Genomic DNA, 26,321 nt, shown 5'->3' with positions numbered 1-26,321 from the left:
ACTGACTCCAGACATTTACAGCCAGACCATCCTCAGTAAACACTAGTGATAGTTGTGTGGGAAATTCTCAGTTCATCAGCAGTTCAGCAAAGTCATTTAATTCACCTTTGTGCCCATTTCTGATCCTCCATCTGAACCTCAGCATGTCGTCTTGACCGTCCCTACAGGCCTCAGTGTATTGGGTTTTATGCCATGTGATTGACTTATTTAGATATTTGAGTTAACAGCAGTTGAACAGGTGGAATGTCGTGGTCAGTGAGTGTATATCTTGATATCATATCAGTTCTTCATTGCATGGTATATCCTGCCTCTTTAATCTGTGGGGCTGAAGGTACCTGTGGAGACACAAAGAAAGGCCCCAACCAGTGCAGGATCTGCACTACCACTGCAGAGCTAGGGTGTTCACTATATAACTGCAGTATTCATGGTTTGAGTCAATGTAAAATGATGCACCTAAAACATTAAATAAAGGGTAAAAAGCTAAAGCAAAAACAGCTGACCTTTAGTAACCTACACTGTTATTTCACCTTTGTTTTCTAAATTGTGATCATTTGAATCTGTCTTGGCCTATGTCATCAGCCAGCAGGATGTTATTGCTACTTATTTTAAACACCTTGAAAACTCATGAAAATCTGCTGCGCTCAGCAGAGTCATGTTTCCCGAAAATGCGGTTTCATTTGGGTAATCTAATATTAGGAGACGAGCGGAGGAGGGCTCGGCTTCAGTTGTGTGTCAACATGTCAGAGTCTTTCTTTCAAGAGGTGTAACCTACACATTTTTTTTAAACAGTAAGACATACCTGCCAGCTCTTCTTCAATTACGTGTGTTATTAAGGCGGAAAACTACATTTGTCTGAATTGTGAAGAAAAACCGCTGACCTGTTAACACCCATAAACCGCTAACAAGACACAGCTCCAGAAGGACTTGTGTTATCAGTGCTATGTGCTTGCTGCTGCGGGCATTAGCTCCCAGCTCTCCTGTCTCCTGGCTTCTGGCCCATCTCACTGGGAATTAAACTGTTTTGGTTTCTATCTGTTATAATTACAGTAACCCCCACCTCCAAAGTTCTCATCCTTCAAAGGCAAACTATAAAGTGATAATAGAAACCACCGTGTTGTGTCCGGCTCAGAGGGGAGAGTTCAGAAGCTAATCTAATAAAAGCCTTCAGCCTTACATATGGTAGTCAGACTTTGCAGGGAGGTGGACGGTTGTGGGCGTTTGGTTTGTAGATGATAATTTAATGGCATGCCGTGCTTCCATTTGGATCGTGTTGTTCGTGGCGTGATTTATTTATTTTTTTGTTTCCTCACCACTTTCAGTGTCATGTTGTTAGAGTACCGTATGCAGCAACATTCATGTGTTGTGCTGAGGACGGTACAGTATGTTCAGAATCTGTTTTGGTAAGCAACAGGTGATTCACTGCTTGGCCTACACTAGTGAAAAACAACAGCGCTGTTGTCGTCGTGTGCTGCTTCATCAGTAGGAGTTGTTATCTGTTTAAGAAGTTATAGCTCCAATAATGCATGCAGGATATTTTAGCTCAGGCTGGGGGAGTGTTTGTATTCATCTTCAGGAGAATAAAAAGAGAGACTTTTAGAGTCCAATGTGTTTTTTCATGGCTTGAAAAATGTGTTTATGCAGTAAAAAGTCTTGAACCACACAAAATGGGAATGATTTATTGAAACCTGTTTAAACTTTTACTACTTTTAAAAAAAAAGTTTATTCTTGAACACAGCCTGAACTCTTACGTACACTTTTTTGTAATTTCTTTAGTAGTAGCCTTCAGGAATACATCTCCAGATTTATTGAAAGACATTTAAAGCTCTTCTTTGGATGTTTGCTGCCTTTTTATTATTCCATTCTCTCTCTAAATAACCCCACACTGCTTCAATAATGTTGAGATCTCCATTCTGGGGAGGCCACACCATGACTGATGGTGTTCACTTGTGTGTTTTTTCTATCGAGGTTTGCTTTTACCCCGTTGTCTGTGTGTTTTGAATCATTGTTAGATTGAAAATTGAAGGTGTTCTTCAATTCTTCAGTCAGACACACTGTTCAAAATTCCATTGATTTTAACAAGATTCCCAGCACCACTGGTGGAAGTGCAGCTCAAACCATGACAGATCCTCCACTGTGTTTTACAGGTGGCTGTATGTTTTTGCTTTTGTCCTCCCCTTTTTCAGATTCCTAAAAGTTTTAAGGACACGCTTACACAATCATGCTGAGATATGCCAAGATTTTATCTAACAGCTCTGAGGAATCGCCTCATTTTTTGTATGGTTATCATTGGCATTTTTTGTAGGTTCACCTAAACAAAAAAGGAACAAATTATGAGTTCATGTAACAGTCTACTAGTTACAACTTAAAATTGTTTTTTTGCTGTGTGTAGACACATGACTGGTTCCGTCCCTTGAGTTAGGCGCCTTGTCATATCTGAGTGATTCATAGGTCAGCGTTAAGTAGCCAAACAAACACAAAGCATTTCTCTGAAAGTGGTCAGGTACAAACACTAGACTGAAAAATATTGAAAAAGCATCCAGGGTCCAAAGAAAAGCTTTGATAGCTATTCAGAAAGCTGGAGAACTATTGCTCAAGAGCACTTTATGCACTTTACAAAGTCCAAGAAAGTCTGCCTCCGTTAGGGTTGATTCAAGACTTTTGCCGAGTACTGCAGGTAATTTGCGTCCCCGCTTTGATTTCCATCAGAATTTAAAATGAAGTTGTGTTCCTTTGTTTGGCTGTGGAGCCACATGCTCCAGTGTGTTTGTCCTCACTGGGGGTGAAAAATGATTTGATTGACTTTGTCAGGTTTTTAGTTGATACATAAATTAGATTTTATGAAAACAGGAAATGAAGTTGCTGTTCTAACATAAATTTAATTGTAAACAATGAGACTGTCATTCGTTGTTTTTAAGCCCGACAGTCAAACATCTGGTGAGTGTCTTTTACTGTCGGAGCTGACATAAACTTTTTTTTTCTATCCTTTTTTTGTTTGTTTTAGGTTGTTTTTTTACGTTTTTACTCCATCAGTCAGTCATTTAATAACCCCCAAGATTTAAATTCACGAGGGCTCTTTTCTCTTTCTACACAAGATTGCGTGTCTACAGAAACGTGCAGTATCGGTCACAAATCCAGTGAAAAATCAGCCCCACATAGACAACTAACCACAAACAGCCTGCTGTGTAATCCTTCTTCTTTTCTCTTTTTTTTGGCCACATTGTCCTCACTGTGTGATCTGCGTTTTGTCTTGTAGAAGTTGGCTCCGGGGGTGAACCAGTTTGCCTACACCTGCATACAGGACCATCCCATCTGGACCAACCAGCAGTTCTGGGAAGCCACTTTCTACAGCGAAGTGCAGAGCCAGATCCGAGCCCTTTATCTTAACGCCCCGGAGGGAAAGGGGGGCATCACCGCCACATTAAAGGTAAAACAGGGATAGGAGGGACTGAGGCACATTTTGTAATAATTTTAAGTCTGTTAAAATAAAAATCAGAGTGAGAAAATAATAATTTTATTATAATTTATTACTAATATCTAGTTTTTTCAAGCAAATATCAGAATATAAATTGCAATCTTGGTTTTAAGTAGCTCAACAAACCATGATATTTGGCTTCCTTAGCAAAGTTACATTCAAAGACAGTGTGAATATCAAAACAAGTTTTTGAACAGGCTGTTAAGATGTTTATTTCTACTTCTGCCTCCTTTAGGATGCCGGTGCCGTGCCTGCAGCGGACCGAGATGAAGAGCAGACAGCCATGGACCTAGCAGCAGAGCAGCTGCGTTTATGGCCCAGTCTGAGCAAAGACAAGCAGCAGGAGCTCGTGAAGAACGAGGAGAGCACCGTGTTCAGCCAGGCCATCCACTACGCGAGCCTCATGGTTTACCTGCTGGTGCCTTTGGACAGCAGCAAGAACAAGCTGCTGCGCAACACCCCTGCAACTGACTGGGAGAGCGGCAGTAACAGCATTGTGACAAACAGGTCAGGAGAGCGGTTTAACATCTTAAACGTTTTGGCTTGTTCTGTATTTGCAAGGTAGAGCGATTAGTCTTATCTGGAAGGAAACTTCCAGGTTGGGTTTCATGATTTGGGAGTATGTGTGCTTCTCTTAATAAGGTGATGATAAGCATGTGGGTGGATGTGGCGGAGCTCGCGGTCTACATGATACCTTCCTATTTAGCCAAATGGATCGCAGCTCCCCTTCTGTTTCCGGACCACATCCATCCTGTGGGCTCACATCGCTACTGCACGAAACAAGTGTGCGGCTCATTTACTTCTGCTGGAAACTTTAAAACCATCAGGTTGTCTTATAATGGAGCTACGCTGTACTCACCCAAACCAAACAAAATAAGAGTGGGAATGATTTCCTAGGTTCTGTACCAACTGTGGAGTCAATTAAACAGGGGAAGATCCCCTCTTTGAACGTCTTCCCCTGAAAATCGAAGGGTATTCATGTAGAAGGTCAGGAGGATGTAGCTTTTTGTAGTTTTTTACATTTTGTTCCTAATTGCACAAGAACACAATGTTGCTATTTTATAACGTGTTTTGTTTCTATTTATAATAAGATGAGAGAAAAGCTACAGCCAAGAATGTATTTATGTGGAAAAGTTCTTTCAGTTTCTTTTGCTTTCACCCCAGACTTGTTTGTTTCCCACAGAGGACATTTGGATTTCATCACTTAGTATTTGTGCATCCAAAAGGAAGGTTGCATCAGTTTCTCATGTGAAACATTCTCCTTGGATAATAGAGTCTGAGCCAGTGATCCAGGCATCAGCACTCAGCTCATGCCAGGCTGCAAATCACTCTCACCTTCACTGCTCTTTAGCACAGTGCATGTTTAAATCCATGTCTGTCAGCACACAACTCTCACATCTAGGATCAGATCTCCTCCTGGGCATGGTGGCTTGACCTTTCTCATTTTCATTGTGTCATCGTGTGTGTTTACAGCATTGCTGGCAGTGTGGCAGAGAGCTTTGATACTGAAAGTGGGTTTGAGGACTCGGAAAACAGCGACGTTGCCAACTCTGTGGTTCGGTTTGTGGCCCGCTTCATCGATAAGGTGTGCACAGAGAGCGGCGTGACACAGGAGCACATTAAGAGCCTGCACAGCATGATCCCAGGTACAGCACTAACTGTATTTATTCGCTCTCTGTCACCACCCTGATTCCCTCAGCTGTATTCAGAGTAAAACCTCGGATTTGTGTTTTCTCAACTCAGGCCAACAGCAACAGAGGCCTGTGAGCTCATTAAACTCCTGGCATGTCAAGTGGCTTTAAAACCTGTAAATACACATCCTGGTAGAAAGCACACACATACATGTGCATGTGTGTGTGTGTGTGTGTGTGTGTGTGTGTACACATGGTAACTGACCCCAGCTTCTGACCTACAGGCATTGTAGCTATGCAGATTGAGGCGCTGGAGGCGGTTCACCGCGAGAGCAGGAGGTTACCTCCCATTCAGAAGGTGAGTGCTGTTTTTCACTGAGCTGCGGGGACTATATGCTACATAGACCCAGCAGCTGTATATACAGTATTTATGCAGCTACATTCACATGAAAAAGTCTTCAAATGATTAAAACTAAATACACTCTTACTGCCTCCATAGGAATTAGGAGGGTAAACAGCAGCCAGGTGATGCTAATCGAATGCACTTGATGAATTGATCATCAGCAATTGATTCAGACAAAGCAATGCTCAGAGAAAGTGCAAAAGACCCAAGAGCTACATCTCACACTGTACAGGCCTTACTTGGCACGTTCAAAGTTAATGACAGTACAGTTAGGGGGAAAAAACTGATCAAGTAGTTTCCAGGAGAAAGCCTAGAGTCATCTGTCTGATACCCAAACCTTGGATCAATTGGGACAGACCTGTTTTTAGATCCATTTCATTCTAATATAATGAGCTATAGAGAACTTGACCCATATTATTGCAAGTTACTACAAATGGATGAGGAGTCCAGTGGTAACACACTTAAAAATTTGCTTTCATAGCTTGTTAATTTAAGCTTTCATCACATACTTATCGTCTAACAACAGGTGCAAGCTAAAAGTTATATGCCAAAAGAACTCGTTGAACGGGCAAATATGAAAAAGCAGATCACATCTGAGGCATCTGGTTCTATGTCATAGACTGTATTTAAAAGATGGGTATAGCCTTCCTTAAATCCTGCATTTTCACCACTGGCCAGCAGGGGGCGAATCCTTTGATTGCAAAATTAAATCTAATTGTACAAAAGTCTATAGACTGCTACTTGTTTAAGACCTCAGTAAACACTTTCCTGATGGCGTGTCTGCTTTCTTAGTGAGCTCCGCCCTGCCATGGTTTAATAGCTGGCATCACTATGGCTGTAGCTCAGGAGGTAGAGGAGGTCATCTACTGATCGGAAGGTTGGTGGTTTGATCCCTGGCTCCCCCGCTCTGCATGCCAAATATCCTTGGGCAAGATACTAACCCCAAGTTGCTTTCCGATGAATGTTGTGTGTGTGTGAATGTTAGCTAGAAAGTGCTTAAAAGCATAGAAGAAAGTTTATTGATAACTGAGAAAAAGAAATCTGGATTACTTGACATAATGCTTCCATCCATCCAGTCCATTGTCCTCCGCTTATCTAAATCAGGGTTACAGAGAGGAGCATGCTATAGCTCAAACAGGATGAAAGGTCTTCAATCTGTGCAGAGCTAACACAGACAACCACAGACTCATTTTAAACACTGTATTCTTCTGCACTGTTGACTTAATGAAGACTTTTACTCATGTCTCTTAGTTTAGTCCACGTGCTCAGTTTGGTCTGGTTTGCTGCAACTCTGCATCCAGCTAATGTCATCCAGCGTTTTCCAGATATCATCACACTTTCATATTTTACCACTTGGTCTTTTGGACCTCGTTCTACCACACGCCTGCCAGATAAATCACACAATTATACACGCATTAAAACATTATGCCAGTGCTGCTTAGGGAGCAACCTGGACACAGCGGTGAGCTGTCTGTCTGCTGCAGCTTTTGGTTAGCTACTCACATGTTTATGTGTTGGATAGGGCTTCCATCTTGGACTGCTAGCTGCGAGCATCATGCCAAAAAACGCTGAAAGTGTGTAAACAACACCAACTCTGGCTTTGTGACAAGTCTGAATAGTAGTAGTAATGGCAGCCATAACCCTAAAGAAGGAAAGCAGCGCATGCTTTTAAGGTGCAGCAACAATAAGCAGCCGAGATCGCAGCAGTAATGAGGTGCAGAGGGACTTTCTTCTTGGTCTCGCTGTTCATTCGAGGACAAGAAGCTATTATTATCTCCTGGCCGGAGCTTCGCTCCCACAGGTCAGCTGTGGCCTTAATGGGAAATGTTGTGAATGATCTAACGTCCCTCCTCGTGCACATTTGTGACAATGGAACAACTGAGTGTTTCTGCTGACTGTGGAGGCCAGAAGGAGCCGAAGCAGCGCAGGGTGCAGACCTGACTGCTGACTTATAGTAGATACTGCTTTAGTAGATACTTGGCAGACAGTTAATTATCAAACAAATTGCGAAACAAAGACATGAGTCAGTCACACGCGTCTCTATGTGGTGATCAGCGTGTCAATAAAGTGTTCTTGGAAAGCGAGTTTAAACCGAAACTAATTTCAGCCATTGCAGCTGAATCAGCATTCGCACAAATATGAAAGGTATTTACTGTTAAAAGACGCCGCTTATACAAGTATGTGTTCCAATATAAAGACCTATGAATTTAATTCGACTGCCATTACTGCACCTTTTTTGTTGGTGTCGTTTTTTATTTCAAAATGATTAAAGGAGGGAACAGAATGTATAGTGTGTATCAGCTGCTTTTTGAATTATGTGATTACAAAGGTCTGTTGTGATGCACTTTTTTTCACCTATAGAACATCAGTCAGTTTCCAGATGTTGACATGTTGAGGACATAAAGTGAAAACCAGTGCTTACTCAGTTCAATGAGCTGCAAAAAACAGAAACATTTTCACTTAAAAAGCAGATCATGAGTTTTTCAGGAGAGTAGAAATGGTAAATTGGCCTCTGCGGAGAGTAGGAATTTGTTTTTGTTGGATGTTTAATTTCTGAACGCCGTTTGATGACTAGTGTGTTTGCAAGATGTGTGGGGTGTTTTTTGTTTTTTTTAATTCAATGATGACGTTTGTGCGTAGCTTAAGTTTGTCCAAGAAATTCATGCGGTGCTGTGATTTGACATTATGAAGACAAATTGATTTCCCGAGGCTTTTAAATCTGATTCAGTGACGCACATGTGCTTAATTTTGAGCACCTTATTGTCAATGAAAAATGTCTAAATTGGAGCTCGCATGTGTTTGTAGACAGGTACAGTGTGTGCGTCTGGCACTGCATGTGATGGGTTATTATGCTTTTACCTCTCAGCCTAAGATTCTGCGTCCAGCGCTGCTTCCTGGAGAAGAGTTTGTGTCGGAGGGGCTGCGGGTTCTTCTCGACCCCAATGGCAGGGAGGAGGCTACTGGGGGCCTCCTTGGGGGCCCGCACATCTTGCCAGCAGAGGGAGCTCTGTTTCTCACCACGTACCGCATCATCTTCAAAGGGATCCCACACGATCCACTGGGTGAGTACTGAACCACAAAAACAGTCTCAGTAAAATGGAAAAATACTCATATGTTTGTTTTTATTGGCTAATTTTCAGTGTTAAAATAAAAAAGCAAAAGTCTGTTTTGTCAGTAAGGGGCATCGGATACTGACCCAAATCCTGATGAGTTGAGATGCTGTTTAAAATGTAAGCAGAATGCAGTGATTTACAAATTTCTAAAACTTGTATTTTAATCACAACAGAACATAAAAAACATCAAATGTTTAAAAGACATAAAAAACATTTTTAAGGAAAATTTGCTTTTGATGACAGCAAAGTGTTTAAAAAAATCACTGTGTAGCAGCATCCACTCTTCTTTCAACAACAGAGCATTGAGGCAACTGTTGTGGTGATTCATCGGTATATAAATAAAACTGAACTGAATCTAATTGAATCCATAAATGTCTGGGAACTGAGGAGAGCAGCTCCTGAACTCTTGGAAGAGGAATGTTGTCCCATTGTTGTCTGATAGAACATTCTAGCTGCTCAGCAGTCCTGGGTCTTCTTTGTCTTCTTTCATTTGATGATGCACCAAATGTTTTCACTTGGTGAAACGTCTGGACTGCAGGCAAGTCTGTTCAGCACACACGTCTTTTACCATGAAGCCATGTTTTTGTAATAGAAGCAGTTTAGTGTGCCCTGAAAAATATGTAATCTGGATCCGAGCATATGTTGCTCTAAAACCTGTATATACCTTTCAGCATGGATGGCACCTTTCCAGATGTGCAAGCTGCCATCAGCATTGATGCACCTGAGGGACTGAACATCATGGGTATATCCAGTATTGGGGTTGTATGTATAATAATGTGATGCTGGTGTGTTTGTATGCAGTGGGGGAGCAAGCAGTGATCAGAGCTTTCCCAGTGTCCACTCTGACCAAAGAGAAGAAGATCAGCATCCAGAACCAGCTGCAGAACATGCAGGAAGGCCTGCAGCTCCGCTCTGCAACGTTTCAGGTAGACACTAAAGCACGCTTCTCTCAAATTAGCATGAATACACGATGTTCGATTGCTTAGTGGGAGAGGATGAAGCCTGAAGCTAAATATGTGTACTCAAATGTTATTTCACATTATTTTATGAACTGGATGTCATTCTTTACTCAATGAGCTGCAAAAGAGTCTAAAAAAAAGCAAATCACAAACTAAAAGAGTGGACAACTAATAACACTGTAACATTCAAACATTCGGTGTGGCACATCATTATAATTTTCAGCCAAGCATGTGTTTTTACTCTTTGGATGTACTGTTGTAAAACATTTTATGGCTCATTCCTGTCTTTTTACTGCCAGGGATGATGGAAGTGAGTGTAGGTCACTTGAGCTGTGTGGCCATCTCTATAGTTTTTATTGTGCTGTTCTGTACGTGTCTGTGCAGAGACCATATGTGGGCAGATTGGTACACATGAGCAAATCCCTTAAATCTGTCTTAAATCAACTTGGTGAAGTGCGTCACGATGCCCCATCGTATAAAAAACACTGTGACATCATCCATTGATTGGTTTGTGCGGTCATGCATTTTTGGTCTTTTGGCATTTTGTTGTGTGTTGGAGCCAGAAGTCACCAGATATGTATGAGACCATGAGAAGTTAAATAATTCTCCGTAGCTTGGTTATCAAAGTGCAATTACAGTTAATTAGTGCTAAATAATATACAGTAATAAAATTTTACTCACCAAAACGAAAGCACAACTTCTGGGGTGGATTCTTAGTTCAAGTAAACACACAGCAGTCTGTATTATGTGTAAGATTATGTATTTAAAATGCCCCAAAGGCACAAACAGCACAAACATGGTCTAGAGGTTAAATGCACTGACTGAACTTAGGTCAGATTAGTCTCATTGTCACTCTTTCCTCATGAGTTTATGGTCTCAGTTGCTCGTTTTAGCTCTTTTTTAATACAACCTGATGTTCTTCTTGTAAATTGAGGTCCTTGTTGGAGTAAACATAGATGATAAAGCAGCATCCCTCCGTTTCTCAGCAGACCTATCCCTTACTGGTCACATCAGGTTTAAAAAAAAAAAAAAAACAGACGTCAGGTTTTGCTTCATTTTTCACCTTTGCAGTTTGCACTTGAAATGCTGCGTTCGAATCACTGCTTGTGTGATTAAGCAGTCGGTTTAACCAACTGTCTTTTGCAGCTGATTAAAGTGGCTTTTGATGAGGAGGTGAGCTCAGAGATGGTGGAGATCTTCAGGAAGCACCTGCAGAGAATCCGCTACCCACAGTCCATCTTCAGCTCCTTTGCATTTGCTGCAGGACAAACAGCACCTCAACTAATCCTTCCAAAGCAAAAAGAGAGAAACACTGGGTTCAGGTTTGTAATGCGTGCCAGATCACCGAGCGTTGTTTCCGTGCATGAATCATACACCAGTATGACTCTCACACATGGTTATCTGAGATATTGTTATGAGTGGGTTTTGATGCCACGGTAAATCATTTCTGCTCTGTACTCCTCGCAGAACACTGTCAAAGACGATTGTCAAGGGAGCGAAGAGGGCTGGAAAGATCACCATGGGCCGAGGTAGCCAACCGTCGCTGAAGAAGACTGACAGAGGCAGCAGAATGACCTGGCATGAAGATGACGATATTTCAAGTGAGAAGCGACATATTTTAATGTGGTGACTTTTGGACGTGGAAGAACGGGAAAGGGGGAAAAAACAAACTGAAGAAAATGCTGTTTGTGTTGTAGTATCAGACGATGGTGAGCCGCCACCCAGCAGCACTTTGAGAGCTTCGGAGAAGTCCACCATGGAGCAGCTTGTGGAGCAGTCGTGCTTCCGTGACTACCAGCGTCTGGGCATGGGCACCATCACCGCCAACTCGTCCCGCTCCAAGTCCGGCGAGCAGTTCAGGATCACGGCCGTAAACAGACTCTACTCGCTGTGCCGCAGGTACACCGCCTCTCGCCTAGAGGTTGTCTTATTTACCCTACGTGTGCTGATGTCACCGATTTCATAAGTAGGCAAGCCTGAGTATCTCAAAAGGCCTGTGGAGGGGGTGTTTGACTGAATTATTGTTCTTACCTGTATGCAAAAACGCAAAACTCTGCAGGAGGCTGTTTAATTGCGGTCATATTTGTGTGTTGCTTTGCAGCAGCTCACCGATGTTAGACAGAAGTTCACACTTTCTCTCTCTGTGACAGCTACCCGGGACTGCTGATTGTTCCTCAGGCTGTACAGGACAGCGGTTTACACAAAGTAGCCCGTTGCTTCAGACACAACCGCCTGCCTGTTGTGTGCTGGAAACACCCGCGAACCAAAGCCGTTCTACTCCGCTCAGGAGGCTTTCATGGCAAGAGCGTAGTGGGGCTGTTCAAGTCGCAGAACCCGTCCTCAACAGGTGTGCTTACGTGCTGACAGGCACAGATGTTCTGTTTGTAAATGATTACAGGTTTTCTGATGAAGCAACTAGTGGAAAAAAAAAAACTTTTAATGTTCATATAAATCTTCCATATAAAACTCTTATCACAAAGTCTGTTATTCAAACAGCTTTTATTATACAAGTCATTCACTTTTTTTCTCTTTTTAGCCCCTGCCTCATCCTCGGATTCATCCAGTAGTCTTGAACAGGAGAAGTACCTGCAGGCTATTCTGGACTCCATCCCGATCTACTTTAAAATGAATGGAAACAACACCCTGACCAACCGCTCCCTGATAGGCCTCTCGCCAGGTACACTTCAAGAAGATTGTAATGTTCACTGTATATTTTATGTCCCACAAACACCATAAAGGTTCATAATGATTCGTGTTGGCATCTGTTAAAATGCATCTCCTACTTTCTGTCCACTGTGCTGATGGTGGACCCAGAAAGAGTTCTGCCGTGGTTTGCATGTTTTATTTTTAATGTATTTTTTTTTAGAAACAGCCCACATTTTCATCAATTTTAGAACCAAAGAATAGTATATTGACCATTTCCATGGGAAGAAATTAGTGATAGATATAATCTGTGAACTCTATCTGAGAACTACCTTTACATTTTTTTGAGGTAGCTCCTTTCATCACCACGGACTCACTGCTTCCAACTTTTGGGCCGAACATTCCTGTGGTTTCACAATTTTAAGATTGGCAACAGCGATGATTTTTCAAACTTCTCTCAGTATTCTCAGTGATGTGAGAATCTGACTCCTTTTCCTGTTTCAGTCTCTGACTTAATGGAGACAAAATGCTTCTGTTCTTTTGATTTCTGAGCTTTAAATCTTCGGCGCAAGTCAAACACTGACGACGTCTCTCTCGTTTCATTTTCCCACAAAGACACACCCATGGTCTGTGCCGAGTGCCTGAAATGAGGACATGTACAATAAATGGACGGCTGCCATCAGTGTTATCAGTGAACGTTAAAGGCTGTTGGTCAAACTGTAGGGCATGAGAAAGAGCACAACCTTTTACTCGGGCTGGGGCTGACCTCCACCATCAAGTCGTGTAAACCTCCAGTAAATCCAGCTTGCAAAAATTGGTTGTTACCTTACATCAGACAACTTTACAGTATGCCGCTTTATAGCACCGTTACACTGACCATAATTGTACTACAATTCTTTTTCTGGGGGGGTGGTGCTGTGGGGGGAAAAGGAACAAGTTCGTTTCAAAAGGGACAAGAGGCCACACAGAGTTCACGTCTTCAGAAAAACTGCAGACTTGCACTCCCCGAAGTTATTTTAGTTTTCTGCGGCTCCGTGTTTTTTTTCTCAGGTAGTCATTCTCTTCCTTTCTGTGTTTGCTCTGGTCAGCAGATATTGTTTTTTACCAACTTATCTTTGTGTGTGTGTATGAGTGCAATGGGGGAGAGTGACTGTATGGGAGAGTTACAGTGTGTGATATTTATTGAAATTAAGAAGGAAATTTTGTACAATGAAAGGTTGTGTAAGAATCAAAGGACAGCCTGAGGTCACTGACCAGCCAATCCATCTCCTCTGACTTCACCTCCTTCTGCCTGTGTCCTGAATAAACTCTATACACACACACACACACACACACACACACACACACACACACACACACAAAAGCACAAATCTTGTGCATGATTACGATTTAACTGAATTTTCTTGTGTTTAAATATCTCGGGTCACATTGACGGTTCTTAATGGGAAAACTGGGATTTAAGTCTGATCAAAAGTTGCTACAATGAGTGATCCTAAAATCAAATTTGGTTTAGTTTCTTAGATTTCACCCGTGTCTCGCTGTTTACTCCGTGTGTTTGTAATGGACACCTGTGTGCTGTGTGAATGTTTTCCAGGCAGTGAAAGGAGGATATCCAGGATGCCAAAGATGGCTCCTGTCCATTTAGACATCCCATTCTCAAACAGCTTTACTAGAGGAGGTGAGTGGTTTTCTCTGTTTCCTGCTTGGCACTTCATGTGCGTCCTTGCTGCCAGGTGAAATATGAAACACCAGAACTGTTACAATTACATAGTTATTTGAAGGAAAGTCAGCAAACAGGGGTTTGTGCTTTCTGCTTAGAGAGCTCTTCAGACACACCATACTTTAAGGAGTTGTGATTATAGCGTACATTATGAGTGTTGGGTAACCTCTGAAGCATTAGTCCCCAGACTGAAAGTATCAAGCAGCTATTTGCTGGTTATCTTTGGGGCCATCTGTACCTTATAGCTATAAACATGCATCCAATTTCAACTTCAAGAAATATAATTATGTGAAATTTAAGGATTTATATCTCATAAGAGAAACTTGGGGCTACATTAAATGCATTAACTGTGACCTGTATTTCTTGCCACGTTAGCATTATTGTAACTTATAAAATAAAACCTTAATGTACCGTTAAAGCTGACACATCGCGATGACTGCTCGAACTGGAATGTGATTTCTCGAAAACAAAGTGTCCGAGGTGTTAGTCAGATGAAGGTCAAATGTTTTAAGGCGTCGCTGAAACTGTGACTCATCTTTTTTTTTTTCTTTTTCTTTTTTTTTTAAATGCCCTAAAAGGATGACACAGCACTTTTAAGTTTTTCTCGAACATGGCCGTTTCAATCAGTTTTTTTTTCTTTGTAATTCCCAAAATTCCAGCAGTGTGTAGTAATAACTGCCATATTAGAGAGCAGGATTATAAGTGACACGTTTTTACTAAGACTGGCACATTAAGTTATATTTGTTCTTACTAGTGTTTAACTGGGTTTTACTTAACCCATCGCTATGTAATGTCTTCTCTTAAGATCCAGAGGATTCGCCATGCAAAACTGTGCCTTGAACTTAATGTGAATTTAATTACTGTTTTATTTACATGTGTTATCTGCAAAAGCCCCAAAAAACAAGCTTAAATACGAGCCTTTTGTCTTCACGCCATCATTTATAACCAAACCACAAACAATCTTATTCATGCATGCAACCATCATTCACTCGATCATTCGGAATCAAATTCTTTTTCTGAAGGCCGATCTTCATTTGCATGTTTTTGTCTGTAATCTGAAATCTTTAGTAGGGTCGGTGGTCATGTTGGTTCATTTGATGTTGACGTGATTTGTGTTTTCCATACCCCCTCGTCCCGTCTCCTCGACAAAACATCCACCCAGTGCTTGAGTACAGAGATAAACTGTTCACTCACTCAAACCAAAAGCCTGCCAGTAAGGAGAAAATCCCCAATCAAGGTATAGTGATATTGTTCCTTCTCTCCTCTGCCAGCACTCTTAACAGCACCTCTCGTCTTCTTTAACACTCCTAACCTACACAAATGCTCACTAACCACGCCGAGCGCCACAGTGCACTGCGCTGCAAACCCCTCACAAAGACCTTCTGGGACGCAGTGCTAATCTTCGCTGACTTTGTGGGCGCTCCTCTGGGAGCTGTGGTTTTTCACGAACCGAAGTGGTGGCTCTAATGTGGTCGTTTCCATTGTTAATGTGTTGGCTCAGCAGGACTAACTGTGGTCAGTCAGCGACAAGTTAAGGCTGGGGGGGTGAGCTGTTTGTTATGGCACAACAAATCGTGAATCACACAAAATGAGGCCCCCGCGATCCTGCAGTGTAATAAAGACAGCTCGAATATTCTGTAAGCCTGACTCAAAGGGAGTAGGATTTAGTTGACGAGTAAAGATCTGAGATAAAAATTCTTAGATATCTTGCGTGTTTAGACAAGTGGTGTGTGAGCAACTAGTTATGTGTAGTTTTAATTGGAATAAGGTGCACTTATATAGAAGAAATATGGAATTAATGATGGTTTTTATACTTTTCTCTCAAAAGTTTTCATGTAGAATATAACATTCATGCCAAATTTGAGCACAACATCATAAAGCAGGGGTGTCAAACATAAGGTCCGGGGATTAAAAATCCAATCCAGCCCATTCGATGGTTTTGAAAAATTACATTAAAATTAAATGACAGAAAAGACCCTGTCACTATCTGATACACAAATATCATTTCGTTTTTGTCACTGTTTTATAATTAAGAGGGCTTTCTGGGATCTACCAGACGTTTTTCTGTAATTTCGCACAATTACTTCTTAGTAAATAAATAAGCGCTTGTTTTCTACAGCAGCATTTCTTTATCACGCTTAGACACAGTGTTGAACTCGCAGTTCTTTTATCTCACATTAAGATACCTCAGGGATTAAATGTGTAGTTAAACTTCTTTACACTGAAAGGAAGGAGAATTTCACAGGTCCGACCCACTTTAGATCGAAGTATGTGGCCCACAATCTAAAGTGAGTTTGACATCCCTGCTTACAAACACCTGGAAATCCACTGCCAATGGCAGCAGTGGCCAATATTTTGGGGCTTCCTATTCTGTGCTCCTATTGTTATTTTCAAACATATAAAATAAACTAAATCTAATTAAAGCAAAATCATTTGGTCAGTGGAGCTCAGACTTTTCATGGCCCTTGCTTGCGTATGAAAATGCACAATCTGTTTACAGGGTTTACATCTGAACATCTGGGCTGTATTCATTCATTTTGTAATGTTTAGTAGTATTTACTCAGATTTAGGGGGCTGCTTTAGATTAGGGTATCTTTTTAAGATTTCCATCACCTTCTGTCTGCTGGTCAAATCTGTGCTCGTCGTTCTGGGCAACCAGAGTCAAAACGAGCTAGCCGCGTCGAGGACACGAGCAGTACTTTTTATTACGTTTCATCTTAAGCCTGGAAAAATAATCATTTAGAATTACTGTTCAAAGCTTATTTAACTGCAGCTTAATGAGGAGACTTTTTTAAGATGGGTAATCAAATTGAAATTAGCTTTTATTTTTCACTAATTTGATTAAAAAAGTTGCACATTTTATGTTATTTTTACCTGCCAAGCAGACTATCTGGAAACTATTACATTTCAGAAGTGACCACCCCAGCAGTGGTGATGACGTGGTTTGATTTCCTGTTTATCTCTCAATCATAAAAGGTCTAACCAACAGTCAGCAGGTATGTCAGTCAGGTGGGAACAGTTACATTGTTGATCTTATCTGAAGGAAAAGAAAATGGACAGCTTGTGTTCGGTTTTCATTGTAAACTTTAATTGCGAAGCCTGTGGGTTTAAACGTGCTGAACCGAGGTGTCGCTGAAACTTCACCAATTTATGCTCTTGTATAATTGACCTGGCTGCAGCAGCTGACAGTTGTGGTTCGATAACCCCGCAAGTGCAAGTGAAAAAGGCCTGAAACTGATTATTGTGAAAAATCACGTCCTTCTGGCAGTGATTCATGCTGCTTGGAAGGCGTTGCATGCTGGGTTTTCAGAGAAACATCATCTAGACTTGTTGACTTGCTAAAAATTCCAGCAACTTCTGCTTCTAATATCCCAGCACATCCGACTCTCAGAGCAGTCGCTTTGTTCATGGACTGAAGGAATGAAGGTGTTTACATAATCCCTGTTGTACTGCTGTGCATGTAAACGTAGCTCGCATGTCATGCGCTGTTCATCATTCGGTCTTAGTTTGTTTGACAGCATGTGTACATCTCTGGCACTCGAACTAGCCGGCTCATGCATGTGTGTGTGTGTGTGTGTGTGTGTGTGTGTGTGTGTGTGTGTGTGTGTGACTTCTGTTGGCGTGTGTGTTTGCAGGCATGTGGGCCAGCCTGCGCTCCAGCAGCAGACTCGGTCAGCATCCGCTGGCAGCCGACGTGGGTGCCAGACTAGCAGGGAAGGATCTGGCACCCCCTGCAGGGAGCCACAGTCTGCAGGCTCAACTCCTCAAACATCAAGCAGCCCTTTACATCTTCGGGGAAAAGTCACATCTAAGGGTGAGAATGCAAACAAAGCGGCTGGAGACTGAGAGGACATGTTTGCTATGAGTTGTTGTAGTATATCATTTTATATTTGCACTCAGTGGCCTCTTTATGGGGTACACCTGCACAACCTTCTGCACAGCCTTGTGCAGTCCCCGTGCATCTGTTCTGCTATTAGTTTTATGAAACCTATAATGTTTCTTACACTGTCATATGTGTTAAATTATGTTTTATTGGTGGTGGTATAGTAGATGTGTAAATGGGTATAATGAAGTCCAGTAGAACGCCACTTTTAACAAAGACCCAGCAGTCAAAATATAGTTAAACTGAAACATTTCTGTGTCAACATAAATGAATGTTGTAAACTCTGTAGAGGTGGAGTTAATGGATGGTTCAGTGACATACACCATCAGTGAACCATCTTTCACCTGTGATGCTACAAGTCTCTGTCAATAGTATTCGTGGCCGTTGATCAGACATTTTGACAATGAGGCTTTACTGTTTATTAGATTAAGGGGGATCTGCAGTCACACTGAAGTCATCTGGAAGAGTCATGAACAGTTTCTCTCACTGAAAACGCTGCGTTCACATGAACAGATTAACTGTCCTTACCTGGATTATTGAGCGTGCATCAAGACTCGGGTTTCCTACCTCATGCTACCTGCTGTAAAATGGATTTGTAAAACATTGCCGTTTGTCTCGAGTTTTCAGGTCAGGTTGTTTTGCACAGGAATAGTTTGATGTATCAAAGGATAAATGTGGATTTAATTCATGTGGAATTATAAGGAGAAAGTCAAAAACTAGCACATCTGATGAAACGGTTTGTGTTTAAACTCGCAGACACACTTAATCTTATACATTTATGCAGTTTTCCCTTTTTTTAATCCGAGTGTGCTGATTCAGCGAAATAGCACCTCTGCTGGGATGACTCAATCAGTTTACCAAAAGCCTACAATTACAAAGACTCACCTGTGCCAGTACAACTTGTAATACGAAGCCTCTGAGAGGTGTGTTATAGTTTTGGCGTCTGAAAGTCTGCTGGTGTTGTTTTTGGGTCCAAATGACGTAAATTTTGTCATCAGACGGTGAGCGCGAGGCTCCGTGCAGACTTCACAGATCTGTAGCAGGAATGACCTCTCGCCCGTGGAGTGTGCAGCTACCCGTATCCTTGTCTGCAATCTCTGCTTGGCTAGCTGTTCTTTCATCCATAAGATACAAGTAGAGTGACTTCTAATCTGCAGGAGAAGCCACTGACGTCAGCATTGCTCCCCCTCCTTTAACAGTTACAGCATGCAAGAGGTTAAAGGCAAGTCTATAAATGCGAGGCGAAGTCCACCACAGTGCAGGACAGTGTACGAGTGCGTCACAGAGTTCAGTTTGTTTCTCTATTTTTCATTCACGCATCAAGAAAAATATTTCACACACCGTTGAAGCATGCCGAGCCGTGTCGACTAAAAACATATTGCACTTCTGCAGTTTGCACGATTCACAGTTTTATAATTCTTATCTGTTACACACTGGGCTGCGCTCAGCACCTCAGTTCATCCACGGTCTGAAATGAGCCGTTTTATTTCCTTTAACTTTGATATAAAAGCAGCGTTTTAGTGTCGTGCTGTATCTGTTTTTTGTACTTTGTTGCACACGCTGTTGTGTTTTTCTCTTAGTTGAAATTTACATTCCTCTGTCTGCAGGGCCTCAGAGTGGACTCCTCTCTGAACTGTGAGCTGGTGCCAGTGGACTTTGCAGACACACGGCAGGTGAAAGCTGCTTTTAAAAAACTGCTGAGGGCCTGCGCTCCCAGCGCCACCTCGTCTGACTCAGAGGACTCCTTCCTCAAAGCCTTGGAAGACTCCGAATGGATCCAGCAGGTGATGAAACACAGAAAACATACCATTTTTATGATCTACAAACAGACAGCATTCAGGTCTAGAAACCATCTGATCTAACTCAGGAGTCTGACTCTTAAAAGTGTGTGAGAATGACCCATCGGCCCACTCTTTCTCTTCATCCTGTGTATCAGATTCACATAATGGATAAATTATGTGAATCCTCTCTGAAGCCATTTTCCCAAGAGAAACAGATTTACAGCGATGCAGTGAGAGGAGACCCCTTATCTTGTTGTTTATCTGATTGACCCCCAGCGGCCTTAAATTGAACATATTCCACATGGTTGACAAATGCTATCTGTGAGAAACAAGAAGGCAGTCTACTGGCAGACCAAACATGGCACTTTATATATGCACAGAGAGGATAAATGTTGGGTCTGTGTTTAGTATATTTGTTCACATGCACATATGTTGACCTCCCGCAGCTTCAGAAGATCCTGCAGCTGGCGCTGTTTCTGGTGGAGCTTATGGACAGTGGCTCATCTGTTCTGCTCAGCCTGGAGGACGGCTGGGACATTACCACACAAGTGAGAAAAATGCACCAACGCCATTCATAAAAAATACATAAAGAAAACGGGACAGATGTGAAGAAGGGCAAAATATCCAGAGGGAGGTTTAAAACGGTGCAAGATTTGTCCTTTAGGTATTTTTCCACAGATATCGATTTTCTGGATACAAGCTGGAGTTTAAAAAGTTGTTATTAAAGTTTAATTACTAACAGAAAATAGGTGACAGTTTGTTATGAGTAACTTTTAACATTTGTTTTCAAGTGTAGTGGTTTACATATTTGCCCAACCAGTGAAAGATCCCCATCGGGAAGGGCATCTGGGGTAAGAACTCTCATTATCAGTCCTCATCTGCACTAAAGTGGAGACAAAGTGTTCAGCGAGGATGAAAAGAAACACATAAAAATGTAAACTCATAGGTGTAAAAAGGATCCAGATGCAGCCACACAGTCATTCAACCGCTAAATACAGGGCGAGTATTTTGAATGCCATCAGCCCTTCTGCAATCACGGCAAACTAGAGATCATTCAAAAGTACTACTTATAATCTCAGTTCATATTCTGAATGGACTCATTCTAATTTAGCGTTTTTCTACTCCACCTGACTGCTCTACTCAAAGCACTTTACACAGCTGAGCTATTAATCAGTGTTTTTTGCAATATTACAGCAATATTGTCTCTTTGATTCTGATGAACAAAGTGTTTCAGAGCCTTTGAGTCTCCTTTTTTAAAAGAGGCTGAATGTGAGGGGGAGAGGGTACCTCTGAACTTTTTATGTATCTCCTGCTGTCATTCTAGACTCACAAATTAAGACTGAAAGGAAAAAAAACACGTTTTGTAACACTTAAATGTGATTTTTGGATATTGACCACATTTTTAAGGATTCCCCACGGCATCCGTTCAGACTGCACCTGCTTCTTCTGGCCGTTTCACTCAGTTTACTCACTGGTGGACCCGACTGTGTTGATAAAGTGAAAATGTTTGAAGTCTCGAGGCCTTATGTCATTGATTTGTGCTGATTTCATTCATGAAAACTCATAGTTTGTTTAGATCCTGATCAATTCTCGGTGTCCGTTCGCTTCTAAACTCTGCTTTTCTTCACATGTTTGCTCTCTGAGCTCATATTTTCCATGCTGACCTGCTAAAGTGCACGTATGGTGTTGCAAGTGTGTGTCCCTCAGATGTGTTTATGGGGTTTGTGCAGCCCTGAGCTGCTGTTTAAAAGTATAGTTTGTGGATCCCTTATGCGGGGCACGTGTTCGGCCCAGAGCATCTTTCTCCACGGGCCACCGGCTCCAACTCGCCAGGTCCAGATCAACCCACACAGGCAAATAGGCTCCATATGCTTTGGCTCTCCTGCCATGGACCATAGACACCCAGCAGGCAGGATGCAGAACCGTCCTCGCTGCCTTTCTGAATGCTTCTTTTTTTCTGTTTCTTCTTCCTGTCTTCTGCCATTCTGCCTGTATAGGCCCTCCCCTCTCATTCCACACTGGCTTTTTGAATCCACTCTTCAGTCTGCTGCAATGGGGCTCATTTCATTGCTGGGTTGCGGGGGGCTTTTTCTATCACTCAGGGCTGGATGTTCTTATAAACCCACGGGGAAACCATGAACTCTTCTTCCCGCTCATTCCACACGCGTCAGGGCTCATTAGCCGTGTTAGAGGAGACGCGGGCAGGGAAGTGGGCCAACCAGATTGCATGTGTAGACAAGCGATTCTAAACTGGTGTTTTGTGGAGTGAGCTCAAGTGTGCCTGAAGCTCCAGCATTATATCAATGTTATTGATAGCAGATGATCATTTTAACATTGCACTGTCAGATGAAGGGTCATTTTTAGATTGCATTTAGCTTTTAAGGGGGGAATAGAAAGCAAATTCATGCCATCCAGATTTTTTTTTAAAAACTAAAGTGTGTTAAATTGCAACCATCCATGACAAGTGGAAAAACAAAATATGCACAGATGTGGTGAAACAGCTGCCACTTTCCTTTAGTGATAAGATGTTTTCAACATCTTATTTATCAGAATGTAAGGGTTTTAAACTTATATATGATTAAAATATGAAATAAAAGTAGGTCTGCGTTGTAGGTTGGTTGGTACTGGCAAATCAGGCACCCTTCATGCCACCAGAACAACCCAAGATTAAAGGTGGGATCACCACTTAGACCTCCTTTATTAGTGTCCTGCTAGAAGAGGCTGCAGTCATCGGGGAGGGTGTTGTAATGGGAGGTACCTGTTAAAGCAGCATACAAGTGAATGAGGGTTCGTGTTCTTCACCTCTCCTTTGTGGCTGATCAGTCCGTATGTTAGCAGATACAATAAACACAATAGAAATCTGAATTTTCATAGTTATACCTATTTTTTTTACCTTCCGATTATTCATGTCATAAATTCAACAAGGTACTGGTGATTTTGGTCCATATTGACATGATAGCATCACACACTTCCTGCAGATTTATCAGCTGCACATCCATCCCGCTGGCACGAAGGGGCCAAAGTGTACTAAGAAAATCTCCTCCACACCATTACACCACCAGCCTGAAGGCAAGGCAGGATGGATCCGTGCTTTCATGTTTTTACTGCAAAATTCAGACCCAATCGAGACATCGCTCCAGGTCATGTTTTTCCAGTCTGAACTGTAGCTTTAGTTTCCTGTTCTTATCTGAGAGGAGCAGCACCCGGTGTGGTCTTCTGCTGCTGTAGCCACTCCACTTCAAAGTGCGAGGTGTTGTATAAAGATGACCTTTTGCATGCCTTTGTTGTAACAGGCAGTTATTTGAGTTACTTTAGATTATCACACACTTCCACTTACTGAATATTTTTCTCCTTTTGGGAAAATTCTCTGTAAACTCTTTAGATGGTCGTTTGGAAAAGTCGCAGTAGATCAGCAGTTTCTGAAAAACTCAGATCAACGCGTCTAACGGTAACAACTACGCTGCTCTGAGTCATTTAAAATCCCCTTTCACCACATTCTGATGCTGGGTTTGAACTTCAGCAGGGCATCTTTACTGCCTGCCTAAATGCACTGAGTTGCTGCCATGTGATTGGCTGACGACATAACAAGCAGCTAAACAGGTGCACCTAACAAAGTGTGTGAGATAAATTACATCGAGAGCACGATCAATTTTTCTTACTTGCTAAATTCATCTCACAACACTGCCATAATATTTCATAAAATTAGTTTATTTCCTGATATTTCCAGAGGAGCAGCTCTGGCTCCGAGGATAGAGCAGGTTGTCCACTAATCCCAGAGTTATCTGTGATGTGAACAACATGCTCTTACACTGCAGGGTGTTTGTCTTCATATAAGGGTTTTTCCTTAGCCATCTCTTCCTTCTCACCTTCTCTCTTCCTCTCGGCAGGTCGTGTCCTTGGTGCAGCTGCTGAGCGATCCTTTCTACCGGACTCTTGAGGGTTTTCAGGTCCTTTTGGAGAAAGAATGGCTCTCTTTCGGCCACAAGTTCAGCCAGAGGAGCAACCTGAACCCCAGCAGCCAGGGTAGCGGCTTTACGCCCATCTTCCTCCAATTCCTGGACTGTGTGCACCAGGTGAGTCTCCCTTCTGCCATAGGTACCACAGGTACGCTGAACCCTGAAGCATCTCTGCCCCTGCTACGTGACTCTTCTCCACTTTTCCCCTCATGACTGGATGTCATTCATTGCTTGTTCCTGAGCTCATCACATTCCATAAAAAGTGTAAAGGTGCACGAGGGGTGAAGGCGAAAGATTCAGCTGTCAATAACGATGCATTGTTTTAGTTTTGCACTTTCCAACACGGGACGTGTAATCACAACAACATATTGGACCGGGGGAGTGAGCAGCGAGGCTGCTGCACAGATGGTCCATGAGTACAGTGATCAGCATTGAGCTGTATGTACGTGTTCGCGTGTTTCGGCATTTCTTCACATTTTAGTGCGTGTTTACAGCCGCATGTGGAAGATTGCAGTTTTGGGGATTGAGAGTCTCTAGGAAGGCTTGGGTGTGCTTTAGGATTTGGGGGAAGTGGGCTGGGGGGGAAAGGGGGCTCAAGTTAAGAATGAAACACACACAGATGATTTCCGGAGAACCGGGTCTGTCCTGAAATACTAACTTTAGAGAGTGCAGTGGGGTTTTTTTGTGTCTCCTCGGGTCACACAGGCCCACTCCCATACACTTACATCAACACATAGTTTCTGCATTTGTCTTTTGAAACCGAAGGCTTGGCGGCTAAGACAGTTTGGCAGGAACCCGGGGTCTGGAGGGCTATAAACGAGGGGTGAAGCAGGGGATTCGGACAAGAGCTCAAAATAGAAGTGCCTCATCTCCAAAACAGCTGTTGTTTTTGCCAGCAGACCCAGGTGGCCTCAAATTTTCGACACCGTGATTGGCCACCTCGCACCGCTGGATGGGAACCGTGGAGCAGCAGTCATGCTGGCTCAGTCTGGATTGTGTCTGGCGGCAATGATATCACTGACCTTTGCCCTCACAGAGGCGGGAGAGGTTCTTTCCTGTTTCCGATTGGTCATTTATACACTGGATAGATGCGAAGTCGCTACACGGGGACACGATGCAGCTGTCGCCCACACGCTGACCTCCTTCTAACTGTCTTTATCCATCTTTTCATATCCTTGCAGATTTTGGAGCAGCATCCTCTGGAGTTTGAGTTTAATCAGTATTATCTGAAGTTCCTGGCTTATCATCACATCTCTAACCGCTTCAAGAACTTCCTGTTGGACTCTGACTACGAGCGCTTGGAACACGGTCAGTGTCCTTTAACCAGAGGGGATCTTTTATTTTCTTCTTCTCTGAAAATGCTTTATTACACAGAATTATAAACCTATGGTGGTTTCCTTAACAGTCACAACAATTTTATCGATTTGAAAAGATTGTTGGCCCCTCTTCATCAACACCACTTCCCTGGGTAGCAAGATTCTGGCTTTTCTGTCACTGTAAATAAAGGAAACTAGATCTCCGATATGAATGCACATAGCTACCCAGGAAGCTGTTACATCAGTCAAAACAGTAATGGCTTCATATGCTCATCAGCTTATCCTGTGTGGGGTTTTTTTTTGCAGGCTTGTTGTTTGAGGACAAGGGTGATAAGCAGGCCCGGAGAGGCATCTGTATCTGGGATTGCATCAACAGGATGCACCGGAGGAGTCCCATCTTCTTCAACTATCTGTACAGCCCCTCTGAGAATGAAGTGAGTGTTTCCTTCTACTTTCTGTCCTTCGCCTTAACCTATACATCATGCAGCTACGGCTGATGCGTGCAGCTGTGGATCCAGAGAAGGATATTTAGGAGCCAGAGCCTTCAGCATGAACATAACATGACTATGAGGACAGCAGTGTCACACACCTGCTCTCCTAAACTTCTGTTTGTGAAGGCCAACCAACCAGAAAAAGTGAAACTGGTCTTAAAAGAAGACGAGCACCGATTGTAGGCTCATTTTGAACTATGAATCATTTAAAGTATTCGAGGAGGGTCCAGTTAAGCTGGAAAGCTTTAAAAATATTTGATTAGGCTACTGACCAATAAAATCAAAGTGGGCTGAATGTGAAGTAAAATGAGTTTGACATCCCTGATGTAAATGATCAGGATACTTCACCCACTGCAGGACAAAATACTGGTCAGTGATTCCTCTGCCTCCATGTGGCATCACTCGAACACTGGTCAAGGCTTATTTGCCGTATTGGATTGGATCGCAGCCACCAGTTGCTAAGGAACTGTGTATTCTCCAACTGGTTGGCAACAGTTCCTGGAGCAGGTCATCCAAGGTTAGTGGTTCAATCCCTGGCTGCTCCAGTTTGCATGCCAAAGTATTCTTGGGCAATGTACTGAACCCCGAGTTGCTCCCTATGCATTTATTGGAATGTGTGTAAATATTAGATAGAAGGTACTTTGGATGTAGAAAAAAAGTGCTTGTATGAATGTGTGTGTGAATAAGATAAAGCATTGTTAGTGCTCATGTGCTGATAGAAAAGCTCTGTAGAAGAACCAGTCCATTTAACACTTTACCATTTACTTTGACAGCAAACGTAAGCAAATCACCCTCAAATGTCAGTTGCTTAGGTTGCTAACAGATTGCCACAATTGGCTGTAGTTTTTCATGTTTGTCTGCCAATAAACTACTAGCCGAGCAAGCGCGATGCAAACAAGAAATGGTACATGGAATGGGTTTTATATAGAACTTTATACAACTTGCCTCCTTTA

General features: G+C 42.4%; 1 protein-coding gene across 3 annotated transcripts in view; it reads left to right on the top strand.

The window, feature by feature from the left end:
- sbf2 (SET binding factor 2) overlaps positions 1-26,321 on the top strand; it is a 119,017-nt gene that overhangs the window by 84,896 nt on the left and 7,800 nt on the right. For 2 of the 3 annotated variants that reach the window (XM_039610550.1, XM_031735930.2), the window contains exons 18-36: positions 3,254-3,424; positions 3,708-3,979; positions 4,946-5,118; positions 5,388-5,461; positions 8,373-8,568; positions 9,421-9,545; positions 10,725-10,900; positions 11,046-11,179; positions 11,276-11,477; positions 11,729-11,925; positions 12,115-12,255; positions 13,816-13,899; positions 15,104-15,178; positions 17,577-17,755; positions 19,432-19,608; positions 20,052-20,153; positions 23,493-23,678; positions 24,743-24,869; positions 25,184-25,311. In XM_039610550.1, the coding sequence (XP_039466484.1) occupies positions 3,254-3,424; positions 3,708-3,979; positions 4,946-5,118; positions 5,388-5,461; positions 8,373-8,568; positions 9,421-9,545; positions 10,725-10,900; positions 11,046-11,179; positions 11,276-11,477; positions 11,729-11,925; positions 12,115-12,255; positions 13,816-13,899; positions 15,104-15,178; positions 17,577-17,755; positions 19,432-19,608; positions 20,052-20,153; positions 23,493-23,678; positions 24,743-24,869; positions 25,184-25,311 (2,919 nt within the window). The remainder of the gene's footprint in view (positions 1-3,253; positions 3,425-3,707; positions 3,980-4,945; positions 5,119-5,387; positions 5,462-8,372; positions 8,569-9,420; positions 9,546-10,724; positions 10,901-11,045; positions 11,180-11,275; positions 11,478-11,728; positions 11,926-12,114; positions 12,256-13,815; positions 13,900-15,103; positions 15,179-17,576; positions 17,756-19,431; positions 19,609-20,051; positions 20,154-23,492; positions 23,679-24,742; positions 24,870-25,183; positions 25,312-26,321) is intronic. The other variant, XM_031735931.2, reaches the window with a different exon arrangement.

This window comes from Oreochromis aureus, linkage group 1 (assembly GCF_013358895.1).
Source record: "Oreochromis aureus strain Israel breed Guangdong linkage group 1, ZZ_aureus, whole genome shotgun sequence".
In the NCBI taxonomy this organism is placed as follows: Eukaryota; Metazoa; Chordata; class Actinopteri; order Cichliformes; family Cichlidae; genus Oreochromis; species Oreochromis aureus.
The sequence above is the reverse complement of the archived record's forward strand: the minus strand, read 5'-3'. Positions and strand labels throughout refer to the sequence as shown.